The 25,929-nt window shown below is 48.8% G+C and overlaps 2 protein-coding genes across 9 annotated transcripts; both read left to right on the forward strand.

Moving 5' to 3' along the window:
- The first annotated feature begins 5,606 nt into the window (after positions 1 to 5,606).
- On the forward strand, positions 5,607 to 7,833 carry LOC127341507 (uncharacterized). 8 transcript variants are annotated; one of them, XR_007875576.2, is made up of 4 exons: positions 5,607 to 5,859; positions 6,245 to 6,361; positions 6,896 to 6,965; positions 7,456 to 7,833. XR_007875576.2 is itself a non-coding variant. In XM_051367375.2 (3 exons), exons 1-3 carry the CDS (start codon positions 5,753 to 5,755, stop codon positions 7,612 to 7,614), a joined length of 336 nt encoding a protein of 111 aa, XP_051223335.1. In that variant the 5' UTR covers positions 5,607 to 5,752; the 3' UTR covers positions 7,615 to 7,833. The 8 variants fall into 8 exon arrangements, 2 of the variants coding, with proteins under 2 accessions (XP_051223335.1, XP_051223337.1); XR_007875579.2 differs by having other exon boundaries at positions 7,475 to 7,833; XR_007875580.2 differs by lacking the exon at positions 7,456 to 7,833 and adding an exon at positions 7,391 to 7,416.
- A 361-nt stretch (positions 7,834 to 8,194) lies between these two features.
- Positions 8,195 to 25,086, forward strand: LOC127341506 (UPF0481 protein At3g47200). Its single transcript, XM_051367374.2, has 2 exons — positions 8,195 to 8,960; positions 24,155 to 25,086. The coding sequence occupies exons 1-2, from the start codon at positions 8,376 to 8,378 to the stop codon at positions 24,893 to 24,895; spliced, it is 1,326 nt and encodes a 441-aa protein (XP_051223334.1). The 5' UTR covers positions 8,195 to 8,375; the 3' UTR covers positions 24,896 to 25,086.
- Positions 25,087 to 25,929: the final 843 nt, after the last annotated feature.

A 25,929-nucleotide genomic window follows, 5' to 3' on the forward strand; every position in this document is an offset into this window, starting at 1 on the left:
AGCTAGCCACGTTTGCTCCTCAAGATCTGCCCCCGACGTTCCTCCTGCTGTTCCAGAGGCCCCTGCTGTCGCAGCCTGGTTCGAGAGTGCCCAGGTGCTGCCGTCTGGTATGTATGCGCACGCGTATCCGTGCGGGATCTCCTTGGGCGCCTCAGGTAGGAATTGGTAGTCACTAGGATCACCACCAATTTTGTAGACGACGTATGCCGATGAGTTCGGCACTTCTGGTGCTGCCCATGCGAACGGCAGCGGTGGATGGGACTGGAGTGGCATCTCTCCCTTGTAAGTCCCCAGAGCTGGTCCCGACGGAGAATACCGATGGCTCATGATTTCCTGGATCACGCGCAGAGCGACACGCTCTAAAGTGTTCACCAGGCTCTCAGAGTGGCGGTGCAGCGAATGAGCCACCATGTAGTTGATCTCCTGACGCAGCGACCTGGTGCGTTCTTCTGACGGAGCGGAAAGGTCTACTCCATCGAGTGCGCCTTCAGGTGAGAACCCCTTCCACCTGACGCCATGGGAGCGGGTTCTGTGGAAAGAGCCGATGAGTTCGGCTTCGAGGACTGCCTTGATCTCGTCATGCTTCCTCTTGAGCTCGTCAGTCAGGTCCTCATACTTGACCGGAGTGCTTTCCACCATCTCGGATGTAGATGGCGATGCGGTGGATGTCGAAGATTGTCCCACCGGGCGTGCCAGAATGTGTTGCGGTCAGAAACCCACCGTCGAGCAACGACTGGCAACACCGTAGAGCCGGGAACAACTAGGGCTGCGGCTGGCCCCAGTCCCTCAGAGCGACGGCCCGCAAAGCCTTCTGGTCACACACCCGATGCTGTCGCAAGGGCGTGCCACCTGACCTATACCTGGTCAGGAAGGTGTGGATGATGCCTCGCTTAGTTTCCTGCAGGGCACACACGTAAACATTAAATACGAGCCTCGATCGGCTCTCAGGTTATCCTGTGAATCGGCTCAAAGAGCCGATCCACCCATGATTCGTACAAGGTGTCCGAATATATGGTGGTCCTGCTTGATCAAGATAAAGCTAATACAATCTACGACGATTTAGGGTTTTCACCGCATAATCGGATCATCCTACTCACGATTGGGCCTCGCGCTCGTGTACGGTGATCGTAAGCCGATCCTAGACAGGGCCTAAAAACCAACACGAGGTTGATCCTCAGAACGTCCTGTCTAGGGCTAGCAAACTACACCCTACACGCTGCTGGATCCTCCAACCCTTTGTAAGGCCTAACTATTGCGGATATTAAACTAATCCTTGAAGAATCAAGGAGCAACCGTAACGGATCGGATCTACTAGATAATGATCAAGCGGGGTGCCGCCCCTACACCTAAGATAGGTGTAAGGGCGGCTAGACATACAAGGGTCGCACTACGATAGCATATGATACGAAGAACAATGCTAACCCTAACATATCTAAGATAACTACGTTGCTCGCCATCAAAAAGGCTTCAGCACGAGCAACGCATGAACAACGTGATAGGCTTCTGCTGCCTAGATCGAAAGATGCGATCTAGGCAGCATGGTGCTTACCGGAGAAACCCTCGAGACGAAGGAGTTGGCGATGCGCCGAGATTTGTTTGTGTTGAACGTTGGTTGTTGTTTATTCCATAAACCCTAGATACATATTTATAGTCCAGGGGACTTTCTAATGTGGGCGTGCACCAAACCGTGCACGGGCAAAACTCTAATTTCTAAACTAAGATGCGATCTAATATATTACAGATACACGGGCAATTTAGCCCAAATTGGTATAAAAGGCCGATTCACGTATTTCTTCCATGTATATTCTTCAAATCCATCTTGATCGCGGCCCACCTCTGACTCGGTCAAATTCTGGTGATAACAGAAACCAAGGTTATCGAACCAGTAGGAGATGAAGGCCACGTGAAGGTTGTTGGTGAAGGAGTGTAGTGCGGCGCAACACCAAGGATTCCGGCGCCAACGTGGAACCTGCACAACACAATCAAACTACTTTGCCCCAACTTAACAGTGAAGTTGTCAATCTCACCGGCTTGCTGTAAATAAATGATTAAACGTATGGTGTGGAGAATGATGTTTGTTTGCAAAGAACAACAGAGAACAATGATTGCAGTAGGTTGTATTTCAAATGTAAAAGAATGGACCGGGGTCCACAGTTCACTAGTGGTGTCTCTCCAATAAGATAAATAACATGTTGGGTGAACAAATTACAGTTGGGCAATTGACAAATAGAGATGGCATAACAATGCACATACATATCATGATGACTACTATGAGTTTTACTTAGGGCATTACGACAAAGAACATAGACCGCTATCCAGCATGCATCTATGCCTAAAAAGTCCACCTTCGGGTTAGCATCCGCACCCCTTCCAGTATTAAGTTGCAAACAACAGACAATTGCATTAAGTACTGTGCGTAATGTAAACAATACAAATATCCTTAGACAAAGCATTGATGTTTTATCCCTAGTGGCAACAGCACATCCACAACCTTAGAACTTTCTGTCACTGTCCCAGATTCAATGGAGGCATGAACCCACTATCGAGCATAAATACTCCCTCTTGGAGTCACAAGTATCAACTTGGCCAGAGCCGCTACTAGCAACGGAGAGCATGCAAGATCATAAACAACACATATATGATAGATCGATAATCAACTTGACATAGTATTCCATATTCATCGGATCCCAACAAACACAACATGTAGCATTACAAATAGATGATCTTGATCATGATAGGCAGCTCACAAGATCTAAACATGATAGCACAAGAGGAGAAGACAACCATCTAGCTACTGCTATGGACCCATAGTCCAAGGATGAACTACTCACGCATCAGTCCGGAGGCGGGCATGGTGATGTAGAGCCCTCCGGTGATGATTCCCCTCTCCGGCAGGGTGCCAGAGGCGATCTTCAGAACCCCCCGAGATGAGGTTGACGGCGGCGGCGTCTCTGGAACTTTTCTCGTATCGTGGCTCTCAGTACTAGGGTTTTCGCGACGGAAGGATTATATAGGCGAAGGGGCAGAGTCGGGGGACGCTCGAGGGGCCCACCCCATAAGGCGGCGCGGCCAGGGGTGGGGCTGCGCCCCCCTATGGTGTGGCCACCTCGTCGCCCCTCTTCGTCTCCTCTTCGGACTTCTGGAAGGCTCCGTGGAAAATAAGACCGTGGGCTTTTGTTTCGTCCAATTCCAAGAATATTTCCTGTGTAGGATTTCTGAAACCAAAAACAACAGAAAACAAGAACTGGCGCTTCGGCATCTTGTTAATAGGTTAGTACCGGAAAATGAATCGAAATGATGTAAAGTGTATATAAAACATGTGAGTATTGTCATAAAACTAGCATGGAACATAAGAAATTATAGATACGTTTGAGACGTATCGTTCCGGCATAGCCATTTCCTCCATAGCCACGTCCTGCCCCTTGGCTTTTTCTACCGGTCTCATATTGCCCGGCTTGTTGTTTTCCGGCAAGAACCGGATCATACACAGTCATTTGCTGCGCATTCACTTCTTTTTCTCTTCTTCTATCCGGATGGGGGGACGATGCCTGCCCATGCGATTTGCTTCCGTCATTTTTTGCGGAGCGCACCGATTTCGACGCTGCAGCTGCTTTGTTAATCTTAGCCAGCTCAGCATTTTGTGCCTTGATCTGATCAAGCAATTCTCTTACTCGATCTTGTTGTTTTGCTAAAGCATCACCGGAAAGCGATTCACACATCTCTACCGCAGCCCTAGCAGCTTTTATCATTTTATCCGGACTGTTGTACTTAGGTTTTTCTATGATGCTCAAAGATACCGACGAACTCTTTCCGGAAAAAACCTCCCGGCGCAAGTCCTGATCTAAGTTGCGACCTCTAACCTGGTTTTCCGCTACTCTAGCAGGCTGAGCACTAACGGAAGCAAAGCCATGGGCAGCGTTATACTCACGTAGGGTTAGGTTCAGCTCGCGCTGTGCCTTGATGATGTCCGCACCTCCGGAGAGCAGCTTCTTCCGCTGCGCCTCCAGTTCAGCTTGAACCGCGGCGGGGTCGATGTTCTGCGCGATGGGCGTGGCCAACACGCTCATGGCCGCTTGGAGAGGAGTCTCCAGTGGTGTTGTAGATGTACCTGCAACAACTTGGTCGCGCTCGGTCGTGCGCGCGGATTTCGCTTGCCCAGCGCCTTCCGCCGCCGCCTCTTTGCTGGCGTCAGCAGCGCCAGCCACCAGCACTTCCATGCTACCGGCGGCGTGGCCGGAGCGCAGCCCGCGAGTTGATGAAGATCTTGGCGGGTCCGGTGCCACCAGCACCGGCGAGGGGTACTGGCGCTCCTTGACGGTGCCGAGGTAGATGCGGTGGCTGCCGCACTCGAGGATGCGGCCGTTCTGCGGGTAGCGACTGCTGTTGGAGAAGCAGCCCGCGTTGTCGTTGATGAAGTCCAGCGAGCCGAGGCGATAGACGAGGCCGGAAACCACGCGCTCGCCGGAGACGGTGAGGATGCCCGCCCGAATATGAACTCCAGCAAGCACAGCTGCTGGCCCCACGGTGGGCGCCAACTGTTGTCGTGGTGAAAAGACAGATGCCATGGGATGGCTTAAGTTGGGGCCGAATGTACGCTAGAGGATTCGGGGGAGGGTTTTGGTTACACAAGGATGGATTTCGGGTGGAATACCGGTATCTTTATTGATGAACTTGGCCTTGGCCAGAGGTTGAAGAAGAACAGTACAAGCTCTACTTCTCTACTGCAAGGTTGTCATCCGTCCCGCGCAGGGGTGTACTCCCTCTCCTTATATAGAGGAGAGGGTGGCTTACAAGGGAAGAAACCCTAATGACATCTTTGACTAGACAAACTACTTTACAAAGCTACTTTAGCTCTACTGGCACCGGTTATGACTTTAATCAAGGAGCCGTGACCTCCGCCGGTATCTTTAGTGGCGTCATCTTGCTTTGGCTCAGGGCTTCGTTAAACCTAATTTGCTTCGCTCATCCTTGTCCTCTTGCTCCCGAGGGAATCTTTAACTAGAGTGCCGACAGGCTACAGTGACCCTTGGTTCCGGTACACCGGTACCTTATTCCGGTATCTTCTGACTTAGCCGCATAGCCTCTTAGAACCTGCACTCCGGTATACCCCTCTGGAGATACCGGTTTGCACCACCTTTGGTAAACCGAACTTAAAAGATACCGGATCACTCTGTGACCCGGTTTAGCCTTGCCCAAACATGGCGAGTTCGCCATAGTCTTGGCCTACCGGGGGCCATCCCCCCAACAAGACGCGGCGGCACGAGGAGGCCAGGCTCCGCCGCGAGGAGCAGCGGCGCTAGGAGGTCAGGTGCCGCGCGGAGGAGGGGAGGCGCCAGCAGGCCAGGCGCCTCGCCTGGCAGGAAAGGGAGGCAAATTTGCCCAAAATATGGCATATGCTTAATGAAATTTACTTTAAATTTACATTTAAACTTTTTTTTGTTTTTCTTCAAATATGCGATGCGTCCACGCGACAGACGCAGCGTACGACTCAAACGGACACGCGGACGCGGGCAGCTGTTCGTGTGTCCACGCGGCTATCCAAACAGCTCAAAACGGACGGTCAGCGGGTCGGAGATGCCCTCAGAACGCCTCGCCCGTGACGGGTGAACTGATTTCCGCCCTCTCTCTCTACTGCGCCAAATAGGGTTGAAACTATGAAAGGGAAACAAATTGCAGTGAGGCCCTCACCGGCGCCGCCGTCCTCGGGCTCTGGAGCTCGTCCGCCCGCCGGCCTCCTGCGCCTCGCTTACCGATGCTGGTGCTCCTCGATGCGGTGATGATGCTGGTGCTCCTCCGGATGTTGCCCCAGGTCGCGGCAGTACGGTGCACTGCGTTCGGCCTCGGGTACAAATTGCTATGGTGAGCTCCTTGCTGTTCCTCTATTACTCGGCTACAAACTGCTATGGTAATATACTGGATGTTCAATGGCGATTTGTTTGTTCCATGTGAGTAATGAAATCGAAATGAGGAGATGTGATGCTGGCCCTGCGGTATAGAATTGGAAAGTGTAGGTACAGTAGTACTAGCTAAATTTATCTGGTATTCAGGCTTTTATTTTTCGTCTGAATTGGAAAGTAAGGATCTATGCTGACCAACGATGATTGCGTACAAAGCGATAAGCACTTCACTGAACCATATAAAATCCTATGTCTTGATTGCATCACGGTGTTTTTTTGTTGTTTGATGGCTCGCCTTTGTCTCTGTTCTCATCTGTACTGAATATGCTTATTGTTGCATTTTGTAGGACTGCAATTCCACGATTGAGTTCTACTAGGCTCCCTTGCTGAATCAAGTTCTGATGACGCGTTGTGGACTGTGTTTTTTTCCTTGAAGTTATCTGAATTTTGAAGGGCACATCAATGTACATCACGTTTATATATTTTGCGTCTGGATTCGATTCTCATATTTTTGCTCTTTTGTGGTAGTTATATATTCTTTGAAATGAAAAATCTTCGGAGGGTGTGAAAAAATCAACATGCAGAGATCATGTTTCGTTAAACATTGCATCTTGTTAGAACAAACATGAAAACAGAGAATATAATCAAGTAAACATTGCAGAGATCATGTTTCGTTAAACATTGCATCTTTTGCTTCTTTTGACTGCCATTTCTTAATATTTGCAAGCAAGATGTGGTTGGTAGATTCCATATTGTAGATTGTCCCTTGGATAGATTGTATTGGTTGTGTTAATTATGAGCTGTGGTTCATAGTTACTGTTCTATGGGTTCATCTTTCCTGTCTATATATCATCTTGTGCCCATTTAAGCCTCTGAATTGTCTACTTCGCCACTTGTTTTGTTGTCCTAAGTTGCATCTTACACAACAACACTACAATTGGATTTTTCATGATTTAGAATCCTCACCGCTCACCATTGCCATGGTAATGCTATTGCAGGATGTTGGCCAGGCTGCTCTTTCTGACAGCCGCTGAAACTGCCGCTGCTGCATCGTCCTTCTATCAGCCAGTAAGAATAAGATACTCCCAACTAAACTAGATTCACCCTGTTTGTTTCCCATGTCCGGAGTTCCTCCTGCCGTGACAAACCATGCCAATTTCTGAATTTAAACTGCACGCGGGTACTGCATTTTTTATGTGGCGCAATAATACAAATAGCTAAGGTACCACTTTCACCAAGACAGATACACCTTTTGCATACTTAAGAAATCGTATACCAACTTGTCTAGAGCAGTTTAATTTAGTCCCTGGATATACTTCGCACTGATTACATGTTCTATATATGAACTTGATTGTTTTCTCTGAACTCTTTAACTTAACACTCCCAATCTGTTAATGTGTTTTTTGCACTTTGAGTTTTCAGATTCTAGTTTGCTAGCTGTTGCCTTGATGCATCTCAATGACTAATGAGTAGTTTGTGTTTTATTTCTCCAGCGTGATCTTTTCAATGAAGAAACATGCTCAATGACTAATGAGTAGTTTGTGTTTTATTTCTCCAGCGTGATCTTTTCAATGAAGAAACATGGAAGAAGGTAACCAGCCAAATATTGAAAATTGGAGTGCTACCATTTGACCCAGCTCTAGCAATTGTGGTAGACTCCGGTGAGCACAGGAGGAGCACGGTGAGCTGCCTGTCGAGGTGCACAATGAGGTGCTGAGCAGCGGCGAGCTGCGGAGGATCATATAGAGCTGCTGAGGAGGATTGGGACACGAGCACGGTGATATCGTTGCCAGAATTTTGGATCTTGAAACTAGCTAAATTTGTAACGGGTAGAATACATGTCGGTTTATTTGTAATTTGTAAAATGAATAGAGCATGTACAGCTCTTTTCGGGACGGAGGGAGTAATATGTTTTATTTCAATAATTTTACAACTACTACGCGTTTTCAAAATTTACGAATCTGTGACTTAGTCGGTCGACTGGCCGACCGACCGAGTCACATATTCCAGTTGACCGACCGAGTCACATATTCGTAAAATTTTGAAAACGTGTATTATTTGTAAAATAGATCGAAAAAATGTATTATTTTTAAAAAATCGCCAGCTTATGCTTATCAAGCGACAGGTGCCACCCACTACATCTTCCTTTCCGGCCTGGAGATTTGTTGCTTCTTAGAACTGAAAGCAAAATGGCACATATACCTTCCCACTCGCCAGTTCTCTTTCATCGCTGTCTGTATTATTCATCACATCGATCACCATCCATGGTTCATGTATGCAGGAAGAGAAGAGAGTTAAGCGAAAATCTTCCTTTCCGGCCTGGGGATTCGTTGCTTCTTAGAATTGAAAGCAAAATGGCACATATACCTTCCCACTCGCCAGCTCTCTTTCATCGCTGTCTGTATTTATTCATCACATCCATCACCCCCCGTGGTTCATTTATGCAGGAAGAGAAGAGAGTTAAGCGAAAATCTCAAAATGAAAGGCGGCAGCGTGGAGGATGATGCATGGTACCTGGATATGGAGGATAGGCTTGACAAGCCGTTGGCGGAGACCGAGCAGGCGCGGTGGATGGCGCGCTGCATCTACCGGGTTCCGGCGTGCGTCAAGGACATCAAAAGCAAAGCGTACACACCACAGGTGGTTTCCCTGGGTCCCTTCCACCACGGTGACCCCGACCTGCTCTCTATGGAGGAGCACAAGCGCCGGGCAGTCCGGCACGTCCTACGTCGAGCCGGCATAAGGGCAAAAGAGTTGGTCGCGGCCGTAGCGGAGGTGGCGGAGCATCTGAAGTGCTCGTACATGGATCTCGGCGTCGAGTGGAGGGACCGCAACCGCTTCTTGGAGTTGATGGTCGTCGACGGGTGCTTCCTGCTCGAGGTGATGAGGACGGACGCCGGGAATCAAGTAGTAGGAGACTACGCTCCCAATGATCCCATCTTCAGCCGGCATGGACTGCTCTATACTGTCCCCAAAATCCGGAGAGACATGCTCATGATCGAGAACCAGTTGCCGCTTCTCGTGCTTCAGAGGATCACTACCGTTGAGGGTGTAAATTCTTCGGTAAGTAAAGGCATCGTCTATTTTTTTACGAGTTTATTATATATTTATATAGTACTCCTTCCGTACAAGAATGTAAGACGTTTTAGATTACTAAAACAGTGTGGTATAGCGTCTTATAGTCAGATAGAGAGAGAGTAGTAGTAACATATATCAAAGCTATATGGCAAAGGTGATGCTTGCATGGAGTTAAAGAACTGTTAAGATCTAATTAGATTTGACAATTCTAACTCCTCGAAATAGTCTTTCGCCCCGCTATATTAATATAGCACACACCGATACAACAAAGTAGCCATTGCTGGGGCAAACAGCACAAGCATGCCCAAAAGAAAACACAAAAGAAAGAAAAGAGAAACTAATGTCGAAAGGGTCGGATCGACGGAAACGGGAGTGTCTCGCAAATGCTGCGCCCACAAGAGAATTTCCACCACACACCTAGCACTCTGGAGCCCCGCGTATCAAGCAGCACCTTCAAGAAGGGATACGACGACGACGCCGCTGCTGCCCGGAGTGGTCCTAGGGTTTCCTCGGTACGCGCAAGGACATGGGAGTAGAGCATCACCCAACGCCCTTCAAGAAGGAAGGGTGTCGGCAAAGCCGACAGGGATTTCTCCCGACCCTCGCAACCCCGCCTCAGACGCTCCATCGCGCTCCACCGCACTCGCCGCCCACCAGCACTCGCCGCCCACCAGCACGCGCCACCACGGCCTTGCATGCACCACCGCCGTCTCACCGTGGCCAACGAAGCGAGGTCAGCACGGACAAGAAGGGCCAACCGGAAGCGGCAGGCAGCACCTCAGCAGCCACGTCGGAGGGAACCACCTCCACCACCACCTGCAGACGCCGGCCGGACGCGTCGACATAACAAACCAGGCCCACCTGGCCCGGCCGAGCCCGAGCGGGCTCGTGAAGTTCCGTCAGCACGCTGCAGCGTACGCGTCGCTGACCTCGCCGCCCCCAACTCCAGTCGCACCTCCGTCCGCCCAGAAGAGCGCCGCCGGGCAGGGAGCCGGCCCGCCCGGACCCAGATGGGGCCCGAAGGGCCCAGATCTGGGCCAAGCGAGTGCTGCCCCGAGTCGCTGCGCCGTCCCGCGACCAAGGGGCCACCCCACCACCTCGTCGCCACCCGCCGTCGCGCCACCTGGAAGGAGGCGCCGCCGCCGGAAGCCCACCGACCTGGGAGAACCGCCACCTGCTGAGGAGACCCCGCGTCTCCCCTACACGTGCGCGGGGAAGGGAAGCTCCGCCGCCGCCGGCACCGCGCGGGCTTTGCCTGGTGGCCTGCATCGACGGCGGCGGCGGGGAGGGGCGGAGAGGAGCTCGGGCGCTAGGGTTAGTCGCCCTCTCGTCGCCCGCGGGGAGCGACGCGGAGGGCCGAAACGTTTTTCACCGATTCCTCCTACGTACAATGTTCTGTTTGACAATTCTAACTATGGATACGAACTCCTCTAGCACGTTATCACCACCGGATTTTATTAGGGCACCCTACAACACCAGCGTCAAGCGCGGACACAAGGCTGGAGATGATACTGGCTGTTTTACGCGAGCCCAGTCCAGTCTAGCAACAGCCGTTTCCGTTCGTTCTTGTTCTGTTACGCGAGTCTTCTTTCCCCTCCTTCGTTTTTTGTTTTTACATAAATGGCATCTTGGATCGGTTTTATAAATAAACGACTTTGCTAGAAATTAGACGTCTGAATTTTAATATGTCTCAATCATTAGATTAGTTGTATTTAGATTTGTGCAATCTAGCTGCCGTGGTTCCACGGGCATGCACGCTGCGTGCCAATTTTTGGTCTTGCTTTTTTTCGTGGGTTGTTGCCGGGCTGCTTTCTTTGCTTCTTGGCCTTTGTAGCATGTGGCCTTTTTGGGGGGTTTTTTTTTATGCTCAATTGTTGTCCCTTTGCAAATAAATCCACACAGGGATTGCAACTACTGAAAAATATTACGTTACATTTTATTTGTGCTTGTCTAGCAAGTTACACATTCCAAATGAGATTTATTTTCACGGTTGCATGTAGTTCGCAAACTTAGTTTTTTCCTCCTCGAAATAGCCTTTCGCCCCGCTTTATAAATAAAGCCGCACACGGCCAAACCGATACAAAGTAGTGAGGGGAACCTCTTACAAAGCAGATCAAAAATAGGAAATAAGAACAAGAAGTCGCCACACCCTCCAAGATACAACCAACAGAAGGTGAAACCCCGCCTCCTTGTGAAACCACCGGACAACGTCGTCTCACACCCACCAAGTTGTAGCCGGGAAGAGCCGCCTGCCCTCCCGCTCCGGACCGTGGAGCGCCGATCCTGCCAACACACAACCAGTACCGAGGCGAAGACAACAATGCCACGTGTAAAAGATAGGATGCCGTCGAGTCCACCCACGCCAGGATTGGAGAGCATCGAGAGAGGATCCGAGCATGCCTGCCGATGAAGACGCGGAACGACCGAGAGACAACTGAGCTCCACGACGACGCCCCCAAGAGGGTGACGACGCTAGGCGCCGCCGCCGTCGAGACCAAATGGTCAAGGGTTTTCACCCGGAGCTCTGGCATGGGGAGGTGACCACAACGGTACCCCCAAGAGGGACACGACACCCGCAGGCGTCGTCACCGTTGGCGCCAAAGCGCTGGGCTTTCGCCCGAAATCACGCTCCACCATGCCAAGGAACCACGATCATCCGGTCGTCAACAAACCAAGCCTCCATGACACGATCTGGGAGTCGCCATTGCCGAAGCACCACCAACATCAGGAACCCCCGCCGCTCACTCCATGCCGTCCTCACGACCCAGGAGAGAAGCCACCACCACCACAGCGCCGTTCGCCGGAGAGCCAGACGCGCAGTTTCCAGGGCCGCCGCCCCGACATCCAGACTCGTAACCATCAACCAACGGCCACCTACAGCAAGCCAAGCGGTGTGATCAAGGGCGTCAATGAACAAACTGGGGCAGTGCGCCAAGCGAGGCACGAGGAAGCTGCCACCCGAAGACCCGCCTGGCCCCGAATGGCCTCTGGCCGCACTCCCTGCAGACCCAGAGTTGCCCCAAACGTGAAAGCCCGCCAGGCCCAGATCGGACCCGTGACGTCCTGCTCCACGCCGCGCCGCCATGGCCGCCGCCGCCCCTAGCCAGCACGACCCGCTCCGCCACACCACTGCCAGGCTGACCCGCGCCGCCAGTTGATGGTGCAGAGCCCGCGCCGCCCAATATCAGACGCCGCCGCCGCTCCAGAGCTGCCGCGGATGCCTCCACGGGAACGCCCGAGAGAACCGCGAAGCCACCACGCCGTCGGAGCGCCGACGGCGCCGCGGCGCCCTCGCTAGCACGCCCCCCTCGCCGGCCACCACAGCCCGCGCCGCCGTCTCCACGCGAGGGGGAAAAGGGCCTCGCCGCCGCCAGCGCCCGGGCTTTGCCCGGCGACACCGTTCGGCGGCGGCGAGGAGGAAGGGGACGAGGCGAGAGGCCTGAGGTAGGGGTGGCTAGGGTTCCCTCCCCGTCGCCCACAGGAGCGACGAGAGAGGGAGCGACGAGTCAGTCCCGTTGTCTAGAATGCTATGGTAGCGTCAGTGAGAAATTGGAGCAAACTTAATTTTTTCTAGTTGCATCTGGGTTGCAACTCAGATGTTCTCACTTGCTTGCATGTCAGTTGCGACTGAGATTTTTTCATTTACACGTGGGGGTGTAACATAGATTTTTTTCAGTTGCATGTTTCACGTGGATCACAACTAAGATTTTTCCAGTTATACCTATATTGCAACCAAAGATTTTTCAGTTACATGTAAGTTACAACTGATCCTTTTCGAGTCACACCTCGGTTGAAATAAGATTTTTCTAGTATCATAGATGGTTGCATAAAAAAATCTAGTAAGACATGCGAGAAAAAAAAACTTTTTCTCTCTCTTCATACACCAAACAACACGGTGTATTAATAAAGAACTTACATCAGCGACTGAGATTTATTAAATCTCAGTCGATGCCCCATAAATAAAGCCACAACGATAGCCAATACAAAGTCTGATACAAATAAATACACACAAAATCTAAATACCTCACGGATTATGATCCAACGAGTACTGTTGTGAATGATCAACTAGTATTCACAGGGGGCCAAAGGCCAGTACATGCACATGTGTTACAATATGCAGGAAAGCCCCTCATACACTAGGAGTATACGGTAAAGGGGTCTATACATCACTAACACCACCCCTCAAACTCGTGGTGGATTAACAACACTGAGTTTGGAGAGAAAGAACCCATGCTATACTCTAGTCTGGGTCTTCGTGAAGAAGTCCGCAAGCTGTAGCTCGGAAGGCACATACTGAAGAGCCATAACCTGATCCTGCACAGCATGACGGACGTAGAAGCCATCAACACCAATGTGTTTGGTGAGCTCGTGCTTCACCGGATCACGCGCAATGTTGATGGCACCAGTACTGTCCGATAAGAGAGGAGTCGGAGCATCAGCAGAAACGCCAAAGTCATCAAGTAACCAACGTAACCAAGTCACCTCTGCCGTCAAGAGAGTCATCGCTCGCAACTCAGCATCGACATTCGAACGAGAGACTGCAACATGCTTCATGGTCTTCCAAGCAATAAGAGAACCACCAAGAAATATATAGTAGGCAGAAACAGACTTGCGATCCGAGGGATCACTAGCCTAGGTAGCATCTGAGTAGGTCTGAAGCTGTAAAGAGCTGGAGCGAGGAAAGAAAAGACGACGGGAGATAGTTCCACGAAGATAGCGAAGGACACGAAAGAGATGACTATAGTGGACACTAGTGGGAGCAGACATGAACTGACTCAGAATGTGGACCGGGTAGGAGATATCAGGACGGGTGATAGCAAGATAGACAAGGCTCCCAACCAAGTGATGATAGCGAGTCGGGTCCGGAAGAGGATCACCATCAGTGGCACGAAGACGGACATTGAGCTCCATAGGAGTCTCAACGGTGCGCTCATCACCAAGAGCGGCACAAGTAAGAAGGTCCTGAGTATACTTCTCCTAGGAGATATAAAAGCGATCGGAGGTAGAGGAAAACTCAAGCCCAAGAAAGTAGGGAAGAGGATCAAGATCAGTCATGAGAAACTGGTCACGAAGACGGGACTTGACAAAGGCAATGTACTCAGGGTCGTCACCTATGATCATGTCATCGACATAAAGAAGAAGGAGAGTCCGACCACGAGAAGATGTGTGGACAAAGAGCGCAGGGTCATGTGCACTGGGGACGAAGCCAGCAGAGGTCACCATAGAGACAAAACGCTGAAACCAGGCACGAGGGGCTTTTTTAAGGCCATAGAGAGAGTGCCGAAGACGACAGACCATGCCGTCGGGAATAGAGTACCCAGGAGGTGGCTGCATGTATACCTCCTCACGTACCTCACCGTTAAGAAAAGCATTCTGCACATCAAGCTGAGAGACAGACCAGTGACGAACAGAAGCAATAACATGAAGGGTACGAATAGTTGTCATGTGAACCACTAGAGCAAAGGTCTCGTCGTAGTCACGGCCATGCTCCTGCTGAAAGCCGCGAGCCACAAGACGAGCCTTGTAGCGCTCAAGAGAACCATCGGAGCGAGTCTTGATCTTGTAGACCCAATTGCAGGTGATGGGACGAACAGAGGGAGGAGGAGTGATAACATCCCAGGTGCCAGTACGCTCAAGAGCAGCAATCTCCTCAGCCATCGCTAGCTGCCATTCGGGATGAGCAACAACATCCCGATAAGTGGTTGGCTCAAGGACAGCAGAGAGACCGATAACGATCGGGAGGAGGACAAGGACGAGCACGAAGATGATGAGGCTGCTCGGATGGAGAGGGCATCGCACTAGAGGTGGAGGGCATGGCAGCAGAACCATCATCATCCTCACGTGGACGACGAGAGTAGCGAAAAGGGTAGGGAGCGACCGCCGTAAGCGAGGAAGGTGACATGGGAAATGAAGGTGTGGAGGGTGGGGAAGGTGGTGAGGGAGGAATGGGGGTCTGGTGGGTGAAGAAGGAGGAGAAGGTGGTGAGAGACTCAACGGAGCAGGGACCTGAGGCACAGGAGGAGGTGAGTCAGGGAACATGAGAAAATAGATATCATCCACTGAGAAGGAAGAGGAGGAGGGACGCGGGTAGAAGGGACGGGACTCATCAAAAGTGACATCCCGAGATATGCGCATGCGACAACCAATAGGATCCCAACATTTATATCCCTTGTGCTCAGGACTATAGCCAAGAAAGACACACTCAACAGATTGAGCAGTCAGCTTGGTGCGTTCACATGGAGCAAGAAGAACATAGAAAACGCAACCAAAAAGACGAAGGGTCGAATAATCAGGAGCACGGCCAGTAAGACGCTCAAGAGGAATACTACCCTGCAGGGTTGTGGAGGGCCGAATGTTGATGAGATAGGTGGAAATAGATACAACCTCAGCCCAGAAGTGAGGAGGAAGAGAGGTGGCGATCATCATCGCACGAGCCGTCTCAGGCATGTGGCGATGCTTGCGCTCAGCCACGCCATTTTGGGCATGGGCGCCAGGGCAGAAGAACTGAGCAAGAGTGCCCTGCTCAGCAAGAAAACCACGCAACAGCTGAGAGATATACTCGCCAGCCGAGTCAGCCCGAAACACACGAATATGCGTGGAAAACTGAGTATGGACCATGGCAGCAAAACGCTTATAGATCGAGAGAACCTCGATGCGAGAAGTCATAAAGTAGCTCCAAGTGTGGCGAGACAAGTCATCGATAAAAATAACATAGTAACGTTGGCCCCCCTTTGAAGCAAAGGGAGCCGGACCCCAGACATCAGAATTGACCAAATCAAAAGGACATTGAGATACAGTCTCACTGGTAGGATAAGGTAACTAATTCTGTTTACCAAACCTACAACACTGACAACCCTGAAGCGAGACATCTCCTGAGACAGGCCCCAGAAGACCTCGACGAAGTAAATACGACAAGCGAGAACCGCAAAGATGACCAAGACGATGATGCCACTACTGAAAGGAGGCGGTAGCGGAAGCAGCAAGCACACGTGGTGCAGTCGGTGAAGTGGTAGAAGAAGGAACATGAAGCCAGTCAAGCTCCCAAAGTCCCTGGGAATCACGGCACCGAGGGCCAGCCCCAACCAGTGCCGGAGTGTGAGTGTCCTGAACAGAACAAGAATCAACATCAAGAATGACCCAACAACCAGAATCAGTGAGTTGAGCAGCGGGAAAAAAAGTTCATGGTAAGACGGGGAACATGAGAAACATCAGAAACAGAAAAGGAGGGAGTAGAAAGAATGCCACGACTAGCAACAGGAAGAGAAGTACCATCGGCAGTAAGAACACGGATAGGAAGAGGAAGAGGTCGGAGAGAAGAAAGAGAGGAAGAATCAAGAGACATGTGAAAAGAAGCTCCAGAATCCAGAACCCACGAGGATGTACCTGACTGTGTAGAGGAAGCAGCCACAGAGGCAGCAGTACCCGTCACAGCAGAGCCAGAGGAGGCAAGGAGACGCTGAAGCCTCGCTATATCCTGCTTAGTGAAGCCGGTGGTGACGGGCACTGAAGGTGGAGCACGAGGAGGCACACCCCGCTGCTTCTGATAGCAGTCATACTCAAGGTGACCAGACCTCCGGCAGTGAGTGCAGAACCGAGGAGGACGAGGGCGGCCTCCACCGCGATAAGGGCGAGCTCCTCCTGTAGCAATAGGCGCTGGTGTTGGTAGAAGCGGCGGTGCAGTGGCAGCCGGAGACCGAGCAACAAGAACAGAAGGTGTCCCAAGCAGAGTAAAAGAACAGCAGCAGCCCTGGCATCCTCATCACACCACTGAGTAAAAGCCGCTAGACTATCCCGATAAGAACCAAGAGCCTCCGAGTAAGCAAGTACCTGTTGCTCGTATGCCTCATCAACAGCAAGCTCGGCAGACCTAGCTGCCTCCTGAGCAACCTGAGGAGCATCATTAGCAAGGCCATGTGGCACTGGCGGTGGTGTAGGAGGTACAGGAGCAGTGGGATGCGGCGGACAAGGGACCTCGCCGGTAAGAACACCCCACAGTCGAAGACCGCGCATGTGGATGCGCATAAAGGCAGCAAACTCCCCATAGTTGGTACCATCAAAGATCACGGGGCACCGAGGAATACTGACATAGCCAGATGCGAAGGATGCCATCCTTTTTTTTGGTCAAACCTCAGATCTGGATCTGGCCAGAACCAGGCTTGCGTGGAGACGCACAGGCAGCACGTCCCGTGGCCAGCAAGAGGCCAGAGGAGGCCGGAACGGGGCCGGCCGGAGGAGGCCCGGCTGTGGCCAAAACGGGGCCATCCGGAGGAGGCCGGGGCGGGGCCAGCAGTGGCCGGAACGCAGCCGATCGGAGGAGGCCAGGGCGGGGCCAGCCGAAGGCAGCAGCGGCTGGGGCGGGGCTGGCCAGAGGCAGCAGCGGTCGGAGCTTGGCCGGCTGGAGGCAGTGGAGCCGGTTTTGAGCTCCAAGACGAGCTCCGAATCGATGAAAATGGCTAAATCCCGACAAGAACGGGAGAAGAAGAAGAAAGTGGAGCAGCAGCGGCTGGAAAGATCATCGGCGGCGCGGATCGAGCACGGAGTTGTAGCGTGCAAAGAGTTAAACCATGAGCTCTGATACCATGTTGTAAATGGACAACTAGTATTCACGGGGGGCAAAGGCCAATACATGTACGTGTGTTACAATATGCAGGAAAGCCCCTCATACATTAGGAGTATACAGTAAAGGGGTCTATACATCACTAACAAGTACAACTTCACAAGTCCATAAGAGCAGGCATAGAGAAAGTAAACGGCAAGCCGTGAAGCGGGTCGAATATAAAAATAGGACTCAATATTTCATACGCGCGTGCAACCTCCTAACCGCGACCAACATCGCCCGGTCTCTCTGTCTGGCCAGTACCATCCAACACTACATATGGATCAACATTTGGGAAAAAGCACCAGCCTAATTAATTATCTTTCCTTCAATAGTTAGTTTATTGTGAATATTTCAAAGGGTCCATCATAGGGCTGCAAAGGTAGACCACACTAATCTACGAAGGAGGCCACAAAAGTCATGCGCAATTGCCAGTGAGTCGCCAACCCCTGCTGGACTCCACTCACATTGCAAAAGTTCCCTAACTTTTGCTCACATGAAACTCTCCATGTGACATGTGAAGCAAATATGATTGCAATCCTCTGGTTCCCCACAAAGTGTGCAAAGTGCATTCACTGTGCCGTGGCGGTTGGCCACCTGAATGCTTGATGGAAGTTTCCCCCTGAAAAGATGCCAAATGAAAACCTTAATTTTTGCGGGACCGTGGTGCGCCACACCTCCATGAAGAAGAAAGTGACATCCGACCATTGCGATAAACAAGGTACACCGACCGAGCAGAATAGGCCCCTAGAGGCCTCGGGAGACCAAGAGATAGAGTCGTTATTGTCCTCAGTGGGCAAGCCATGTATTTCCCTGCAGACCACGGCCTCGGGGAGACCAAATTGCCTCCTAAAGCGTATGAGCCGTTCTCCTAGGGCATGCACACCACACATGTTCCATGGACCGAGATGAAGGGATCAGCGCAGCGGCTAAACAGGCGAGGAATCTTGCTTCTTCTTCTAGTGCAACATCCCATCCGTCAGCCGGTTCTCCACATCACATCTCTAGCGTAGAACCACCGACCGGTTTTCCACATCACAACTCCCACGCCGATGTTGCTCCTCCAGGCGCCTTCCGCTGATCGTTCCACACACAAATTCACCATTGTGCATCCCTAGGATGAGTGCCACTGCGTTCCAGAGCTGAGCACCGCCACCGCACGTCCTAGCTAGGGTTGAGTGTCTTCCTGTGGCATTGCACCTAGCCACCGCCGATATCCCATGCTCCCAGCCCTTGCCATTGTGACATCCTGTCTCGGGATTAATAGGATTGATAGGATACTGATGGGAACAACTTCTTGTGTACCAACTCATTGGGACTCCAAGTGCAGAGTGTTGTAGCAAGCTTCTTTTCCTAACAAGGGTGACTCAAGGGTTTATATCGAACTCTCGAAGAATTGGTAAGGGGGTGTTCCTTCTTCCCCTCATCTAGCAACCTGCAAAGAATTTTTTTGTATTGTGTCCCCAACTGCACCATGTGGTTTCAAGCACAAGGTTTCGTATTAGTAATATGAAATATAAATATAAATAAAGTAAAGTAAAGCAAGTAAACTAGGAAAGCAAGGTAAAGGCAATGAAAGATGGTTGTTTTTGGGTTTTGTGTGTTTGCAAGTGAAGAAAGTATTTTGTATTTTTGAAATAATAAATGGCTAAAAATGTAAAGTGTGACAGTTGTGTTCGAAAGGTATTTCTAATGGTTTAAAATGGACTAAGGTTCATGGGTTCATTTGTCTACTCTCATTGCGGGTTGTAGTGGACACAAACAATTCATCAAAGACTTAATATTGGTGGAACTTCAACATGTGTTTAATAAGAATTCATATGAACATCACATCCTAACATAGAAATGTTGCAACACATCACTCCTATAATCCTCAAGAAAGGGAAAACTCTAAGCAATCTTGAATTAAGAATCAACATAGTATAGGATTAAGTAATTTGACATAATGTTTGAATCACAAATATGCTACCTTGACCAAACAAGATTATCAAGTTGTCACAAGATAATATAGCACATGAATTCACTTTATCCATAATGAGGCAGCAAACGAAAGGTAAATGCCATAGTAGATCTTGAATTTATTGTCACTATTCAATCACTACCACCATGCTACTCCATATAATGCACACTTCTCCCCACACATGTTCTTGCATACAAGTTGGATCAGAACAAGTACTTAAGAACGGGGTACATGATATGCATCTCTAGCAATACATCTTACACATAATAGGTTCCAATATCATATATCAAATTACAGAATAAAGATCCACCACATAGAAATTACATATATGGCCATAATCAGGTTGGCCATCTTATATGGTACTGGATCTACGAAGTACAAGACATAAATAGATCAACCTACTGCCACAAACCCATAGTCCAGATGTGGACTGCTCCCTCTTCATCATGGTGATGATGGTGGAGACGTTGGAGAAGGTAGAGACCGCTCCGTCGGCAGCTATGGCGGAGTTTCCCCCTCCAATCTTCGTTGGTTCTTACTCTGTTTTGGTGTTTTAGTGTTTCTGTGGTGCTCTCCTCGAGGAAGCCTCGGGGCTCCTTTATATAGAGGTATTTAGGCCAGACAGATTATGTGGGCGAAAGTATCAAGCGAATCGAACAGCCGAGGAGGGAAAGAGCATGGGTGGCGCGCCCACCCCCACCGACTGGGTGCACCACCTAGGCTCTTTTGTCCCTCCTAGCCCTTCGCGTAAGGTCCATGTGCTCCAGGTTCTTCTCATGACGAAATATTGACATCCCTGAATCCTAGCTCTGTTTGACTTCGTTTAGGTCCCTAAAAGCTAATAATACACAAAAAAGGGTTTTCCTGTCCTGCAGGGTTATATAAAAATAAAGGGGATCATTGATAAATCCCAAATATAAATATAAAATATTGATATAACATCATATATGTTACAAATATGTAGAAATGTGTGTCAACAAACTACAAAGTTCATGCGTGCATTTTACATGCATTAGATACTCATACTAACAAGTTGTATTTTTCCGAAGTTCATATCCAAAGAACTCTAAGGTTCTACGTGATTGGCTTGGAATGATTTATTAAGGATGGGTGACCGACTATGGAGGTTGATCTCAGGTGTGCACAAGCAAGGACACAGTGCGTATAAAAGACTAGTGTTGGTCTGTGGGGCCAGTGAAGAGATCGTAGAGAGCTGCTAGGGATAACAGGCCATGCCCGAGAAGTGGATGGGGTGTTAGATTTGGTATCAGACAGGCCGTCACGGTAACATGGGGGTGTGCGGGCCAAGGGCGCAGACATGTGGCCTATCGTGGCATATGTGCCGACACAGGATGCACATGCGTGTGCCAAGAGGGGAAGTTCCTGGCTTGGGTTGATCGAAGAAGACATTGACTTCCTAAGGGGGGATGAGTGTGAAATCCTAGCCCGAGATCAATAGAATTAGTAGGATGCTCATATTAACAAGTTGCAACTTCTTTTCCGAAAGCTCATCTTCAAAGAATTTTAATAATAAACGCACTAAATAATTTCGAGATTAAGCGCCTGTAGAGATTTGAGGATGGATGACCGGCCGGGAAGTTGATCAAGGGTGTGCATGACTGAGGACAAAGTAAGCAGAAAAGACTAGTGCTCGTCTGTGTGCTAGTTTATATATCATAGAGAGCTGCCATGGGTAACATGCCCGACCCTAGGGTGGTCAGGGTGTTAGAACCTTGGACGGTGTGGCAGAGCCCGCCATCCCATGCCACTAGCTAGGAAGATAAAGTCCGTGAGTGGACTGCTCTTGTGGTCACCCAATCTCGTTGTGACGGTCCTTCTGCATCCGACAAGCTCGAACCGACCATGGCAGTACCTCCATGGTTGTGGGCAAGGTCAAGTTTCGGTGATTTTTTCCGATGTTACATAGTACCTCGTTGCGATGTGCTACATGTATGTATAAGTATGGGTAATGTGCTACAACGATCTTTTGCTACGGATGCTGCAGAAAATTGCACCAATGTTGTACACGTGGTTGCGTAATTCTAGATAAGTACGTTAGGAAAAATGTTGGACGTATTTGCAGAGAAATGTTGCAGAATGATAAATTGCAGAGAAAAATATTACATTCTGAATTTTTTTTGCAGCATTGGCAAAAAAAATTGCAGCATAATTTGGAACTTTGGTAAACTATATGAAAAATATTGCAAATAAACTTTACACACAATGAAAAATTGCTACAGATCAAACTCTTTTGCTACGTGAGCAAATATGTGAGATGTTCTCACTTAAGTGTATCCAACAGCTTCGAAGGAAACTGATGGTTCGCTTATTTTTACAGCCGGCTATAGCCTACCTCTCGCCCCTAGTTTAGCCTTATGTAATTTCTATCCACGTCATACATAAAGTGAACTAAAGACACTTGCTGGCATGTACAACCCTGACCTCTTACGTAGACGCTCCACATCACAACTCCTGTGCCGCTAATGTTCCTTGTGCTACTACTAATCAGCTTTTCTTCACATCTTGCATCATATGCTAACAGTACATGATAACTTCGTCGAGCCCGTTCAGGAAATCGGGTGAAACCCCGTGCTTATTTTTTGGTTCCTCCTTGACCATCATGCTGGTGACCTCATTTCTTCGTCGTTACAAAATGTCGACAATGAGCCCGTTCTCAACATTAGACATCATTAGAGCATGCCCGACAAAACGTCGGATTGAACATTTGGCGGTGCTACCATGTGGTGTCGTTTTTGGGGTACGTCTGTTCGCAGTCGTGTCATCCAAACAAAAAGTTTGAAAATTAAATTTGAACTGAAAGAAAAGATTTCATTCAAATTTGTTATATGCTACAAATATTTGAGTGAAACCCATTCAAACTTAAACCTCAAGTGAATCTAGCAGCGCCTGCGGCGGCCGCTGCGGTCATAGTACTGGAGGAAGTTGTAGTTGATGTCGTCGACGCCGTTCTTCTTGCCATGTGGGTCGGGGCGGAATGCTCCATGATAGATCTATGATGGTGCTGAGATATTGTGGCGGAGGCGGCACAGTGGCAGGGCTCTGCCATGTATGCGTGTGAAGAAGACGATGGAGGTCGCTAGGTTCCCCTCCTTAAATAGACATCCACATGTCAGTTCAGCATTTTTGGGGACCTCCGCATCGAATATTCATATACCCCCTTAACAAACATGGACCGGTTTGACATTTTGGACCCAACAAAGATTAGTACGGTGGAGGGTACGGCCATTCCAGGCGTACCATTGCCCGATACATGATCAGATGCCTTCCGTGTTTTTGATGTCATCTCCTCATATGAACTCCCGTTGGGGTGTTCTTCGGCTCATTGGATTCCTATGACGAGGGTGACAATACTATGTTCGTGGATCTTCATTATATGATGATGGAAAAATATCACTTTTCCACTCTTCATATGTCTAAGTCATGGTGATTTTATCTCCTCTTGGCTCCTTTCACCATGCTTTGTTCATAAATGTCCATAACACCTTCACACACCTCAAGATAAGGAAAAGTAATAAAATCCTCATAAAATCTAACTAGAGAGAAAACTTGTGATTCTGGATGTTATGTCATTATAGCTTTGTTATGCCTGGCAAAGTTTTCATTAACAAGAACGGTTAGATGAGTAACAAATACTATACTTTCTTCTAGAAAATACTTTGCTTGCCGAGGGTCTCTTAGGTGGTTCATATTAGCATGTCAAAATAAGCATATCACTAGAGTACCTACCACATAGTTAACGCAAGACCCTCTACCACTTCTTTCTTTTCATTTGCCCTTCGGAACATCGACCCTTAAGTAAATGAGACCATGCCAAAAGGTGGTGTATGTTTTATAACTATACTGAGTAGACTAGGAAGGGATAATCATGACCATAACCAAGGTGTTCGTCCTTTTTGGTCTCATGTTATTTCATATTAGTCCTTTTTGGTCTGATGATATCTCATATTAGTCAGAGGATCACCCAACTTTGTTTGCAATGCAGAAGAGAGCCAAAATATTACCCATCATAACATTGATATTACAAACGTTAACTAACTCATAGTCAAAATCTGAGATTTATCTTCGTTAGATCTTTTATAGGCTAGTGGAGTTGTTATATTCCGATAGAGTGCGCCGGTGTGCAAGATACACATAAAGTAACATCTCACCTTGGTTTAAACAAAATAAACTTTGGCTTGCTCATTTACCGCTACACATCGAACATCTCTCTTCAGAAGTCCTATCAAGTCAACCACTAATTTCTACGGAGTTGAGTGTCCAAAGACAAACTCTCAAGCCAGTTTCAAGACACCCAAGTCATCAAAGAGGGACTTTTCTCTTATTCTTTTTTTAGTTGCATATGTTGTTCCCAAGGCAAGAGAATCCATTTGCGTAACATGTTTTTTTGTCTTCTCTTAGCAACATTCAGTGCATATAAGATAGAGACTATCTTATACACTGTTGTTCAAAATGTCGTATTTTTCCGGTTACCGGACCGGTATCTTACTTGATGTGTTTTTAACAATCTAACCCCAACGTACGGACTCCATTGGAATATACAGTTTCTCTTTCTTGAACAACCATCGTGAGATGCTTGCTTAATATGGTATGTATGATGGCCAGAGCGACGCCTTCATCAACTCGATGGTGCTTAGGTTCCTGGCCCAGTCTTCTCCGATGCGGCCGACCGAAGGAGGCCTGTGGCTCCACCCCCTCGACGTCCTGCGCAGGAGCATGGTCTTTGGACCGTACCATGTCACCTACCGCAACCGGAGCCATGAAGACGCACAGGAAAGTGACGTGATCGGGTCGGCTAGGGAGCTCTACGAGGCTGGGATCCATTTCAAAAAAAGCAACACGAACTACCTCGACGATATCAGCTTCGTGCACGGCGTGCTGAGCCTGCCGCAGGTGTGCGTGGACGACTCCACTGAGTACATGCTCCTCAACATGATGGCGTTCGAGCGGTTGCATGTCGGCGCCGGTCACGGCGTGACGGCGTTCGTGGCCTTCCTGGACAACCTCATTGACAAGGCTAATGACGTGGCGCTGCTGAAGTCCAAAGGGATCATCCAGGACGCAATCGGCAGCGACGCCGCGGTGGCCAAACTGTTCAACAGCATCTCGAGGGACACCGTGATCGAGCCCGGCAGCGCGTTCGAAGCCGTGCATTGTGAAGTGACCGGCTACTACAGGAACAATTGCCGCAGAGTACTCAACGGTTGGTGGATCAACCTCGTCGACAAATACTTCCAGAACCCCTGGACGACCATCTCCCTCTTGGCCGCCGTCGTCCTTCTCACCCTAGCCGTCCTGCAGACAGTCTACACCATGCTATCGTTCTACGAACATAGGGACAATTGACTCTCGATACTCCCCCGTCCATATTTACATTGCATACACACATTTTTCTGTTCATAATTGTGTGCAGCACTTTCATAATTTGATGTCTGTAAAGGTCATCAACGTCGACTGATTTTATACAGAACTACCATGCGAGAGCAACATCTAAACTGTTTGAGAAATATATTTTGGCTGCAATTATATACTGGATGATTATAAATATTACTCCTTCTGTCCTTAAATATAAGACACGTTTTCTTGCATGGTTTTTGATACAAAACTTTGTCCACTAGTATATACAAATTACATGATTTTAAAATGTATAAATGATATCCCCAGGCCTAATATGCCTACCCAGGGACCATGGTCTCGAAAAATTGTATTTGTAATCTATTTTATAATACATTTATGCTTTGGGTAGTAGTTGTAATTTTATTATGGAAAACCCATCGTAACAAAAAAAAAGTTTCACTCTTAGCAATTTTCTATGTATGTAGCATTTTTACAAAATGCGGCATCATTTTGCAACATTTAGTTGTGACTCTAAAAACTTGCTACGTGTAGCCAAAAACTTTTGCAACATTTCAAGCATGTCCATGTAGCAAAAAATTGCAGTACATAAAAGTTCCCTATTTATTTTTACCAAAATATAACAATTGTGTCGCAATATGCAACAAAAAAAAGTATGCATCAACCATTTTTTTTGTACCTAACTCATCCACCATTTCAGGATTCGTATGTCACATTGGAGCAAAATCACCCTATCATACACAAAGAAATATTTGTAGTATTTTATCCATGCTTAAACAACAAAAATAATGCACACATGTAGCAATTTGTTTTTAGATAAAAGGCATTTAAAACCATTATATGCCCAACTTTAAATTAATAAAGTCTCAAAGTTCACAACGATAGCTTTACATTCTGCGGAATAGAGCTTAGCAAAAGGTTCCAAGTCTGAATGAGCACACCTACTTGAGCAACACGATAAATGGGATCATCCTCCCCTAAAACAAACCGAAAACATGCCAAACTAAAGGTAGCTTAGGTATTTG

The sequence above is a fragment of the Lolium perenne genome, chromosome 3 (genome assembly GCF_019359855.2).
Source record: "Lolium perenne isolate Kyuss_39 chromosome 3, Kyuss_2.0, whole genome shotgun sequence".
Lineage (NCBI taxonomy): Eukaryota > Viridiplantae > Streptophyta > Magnoliopsida > Poales > Poaceae > Lolium > Lolium perenne.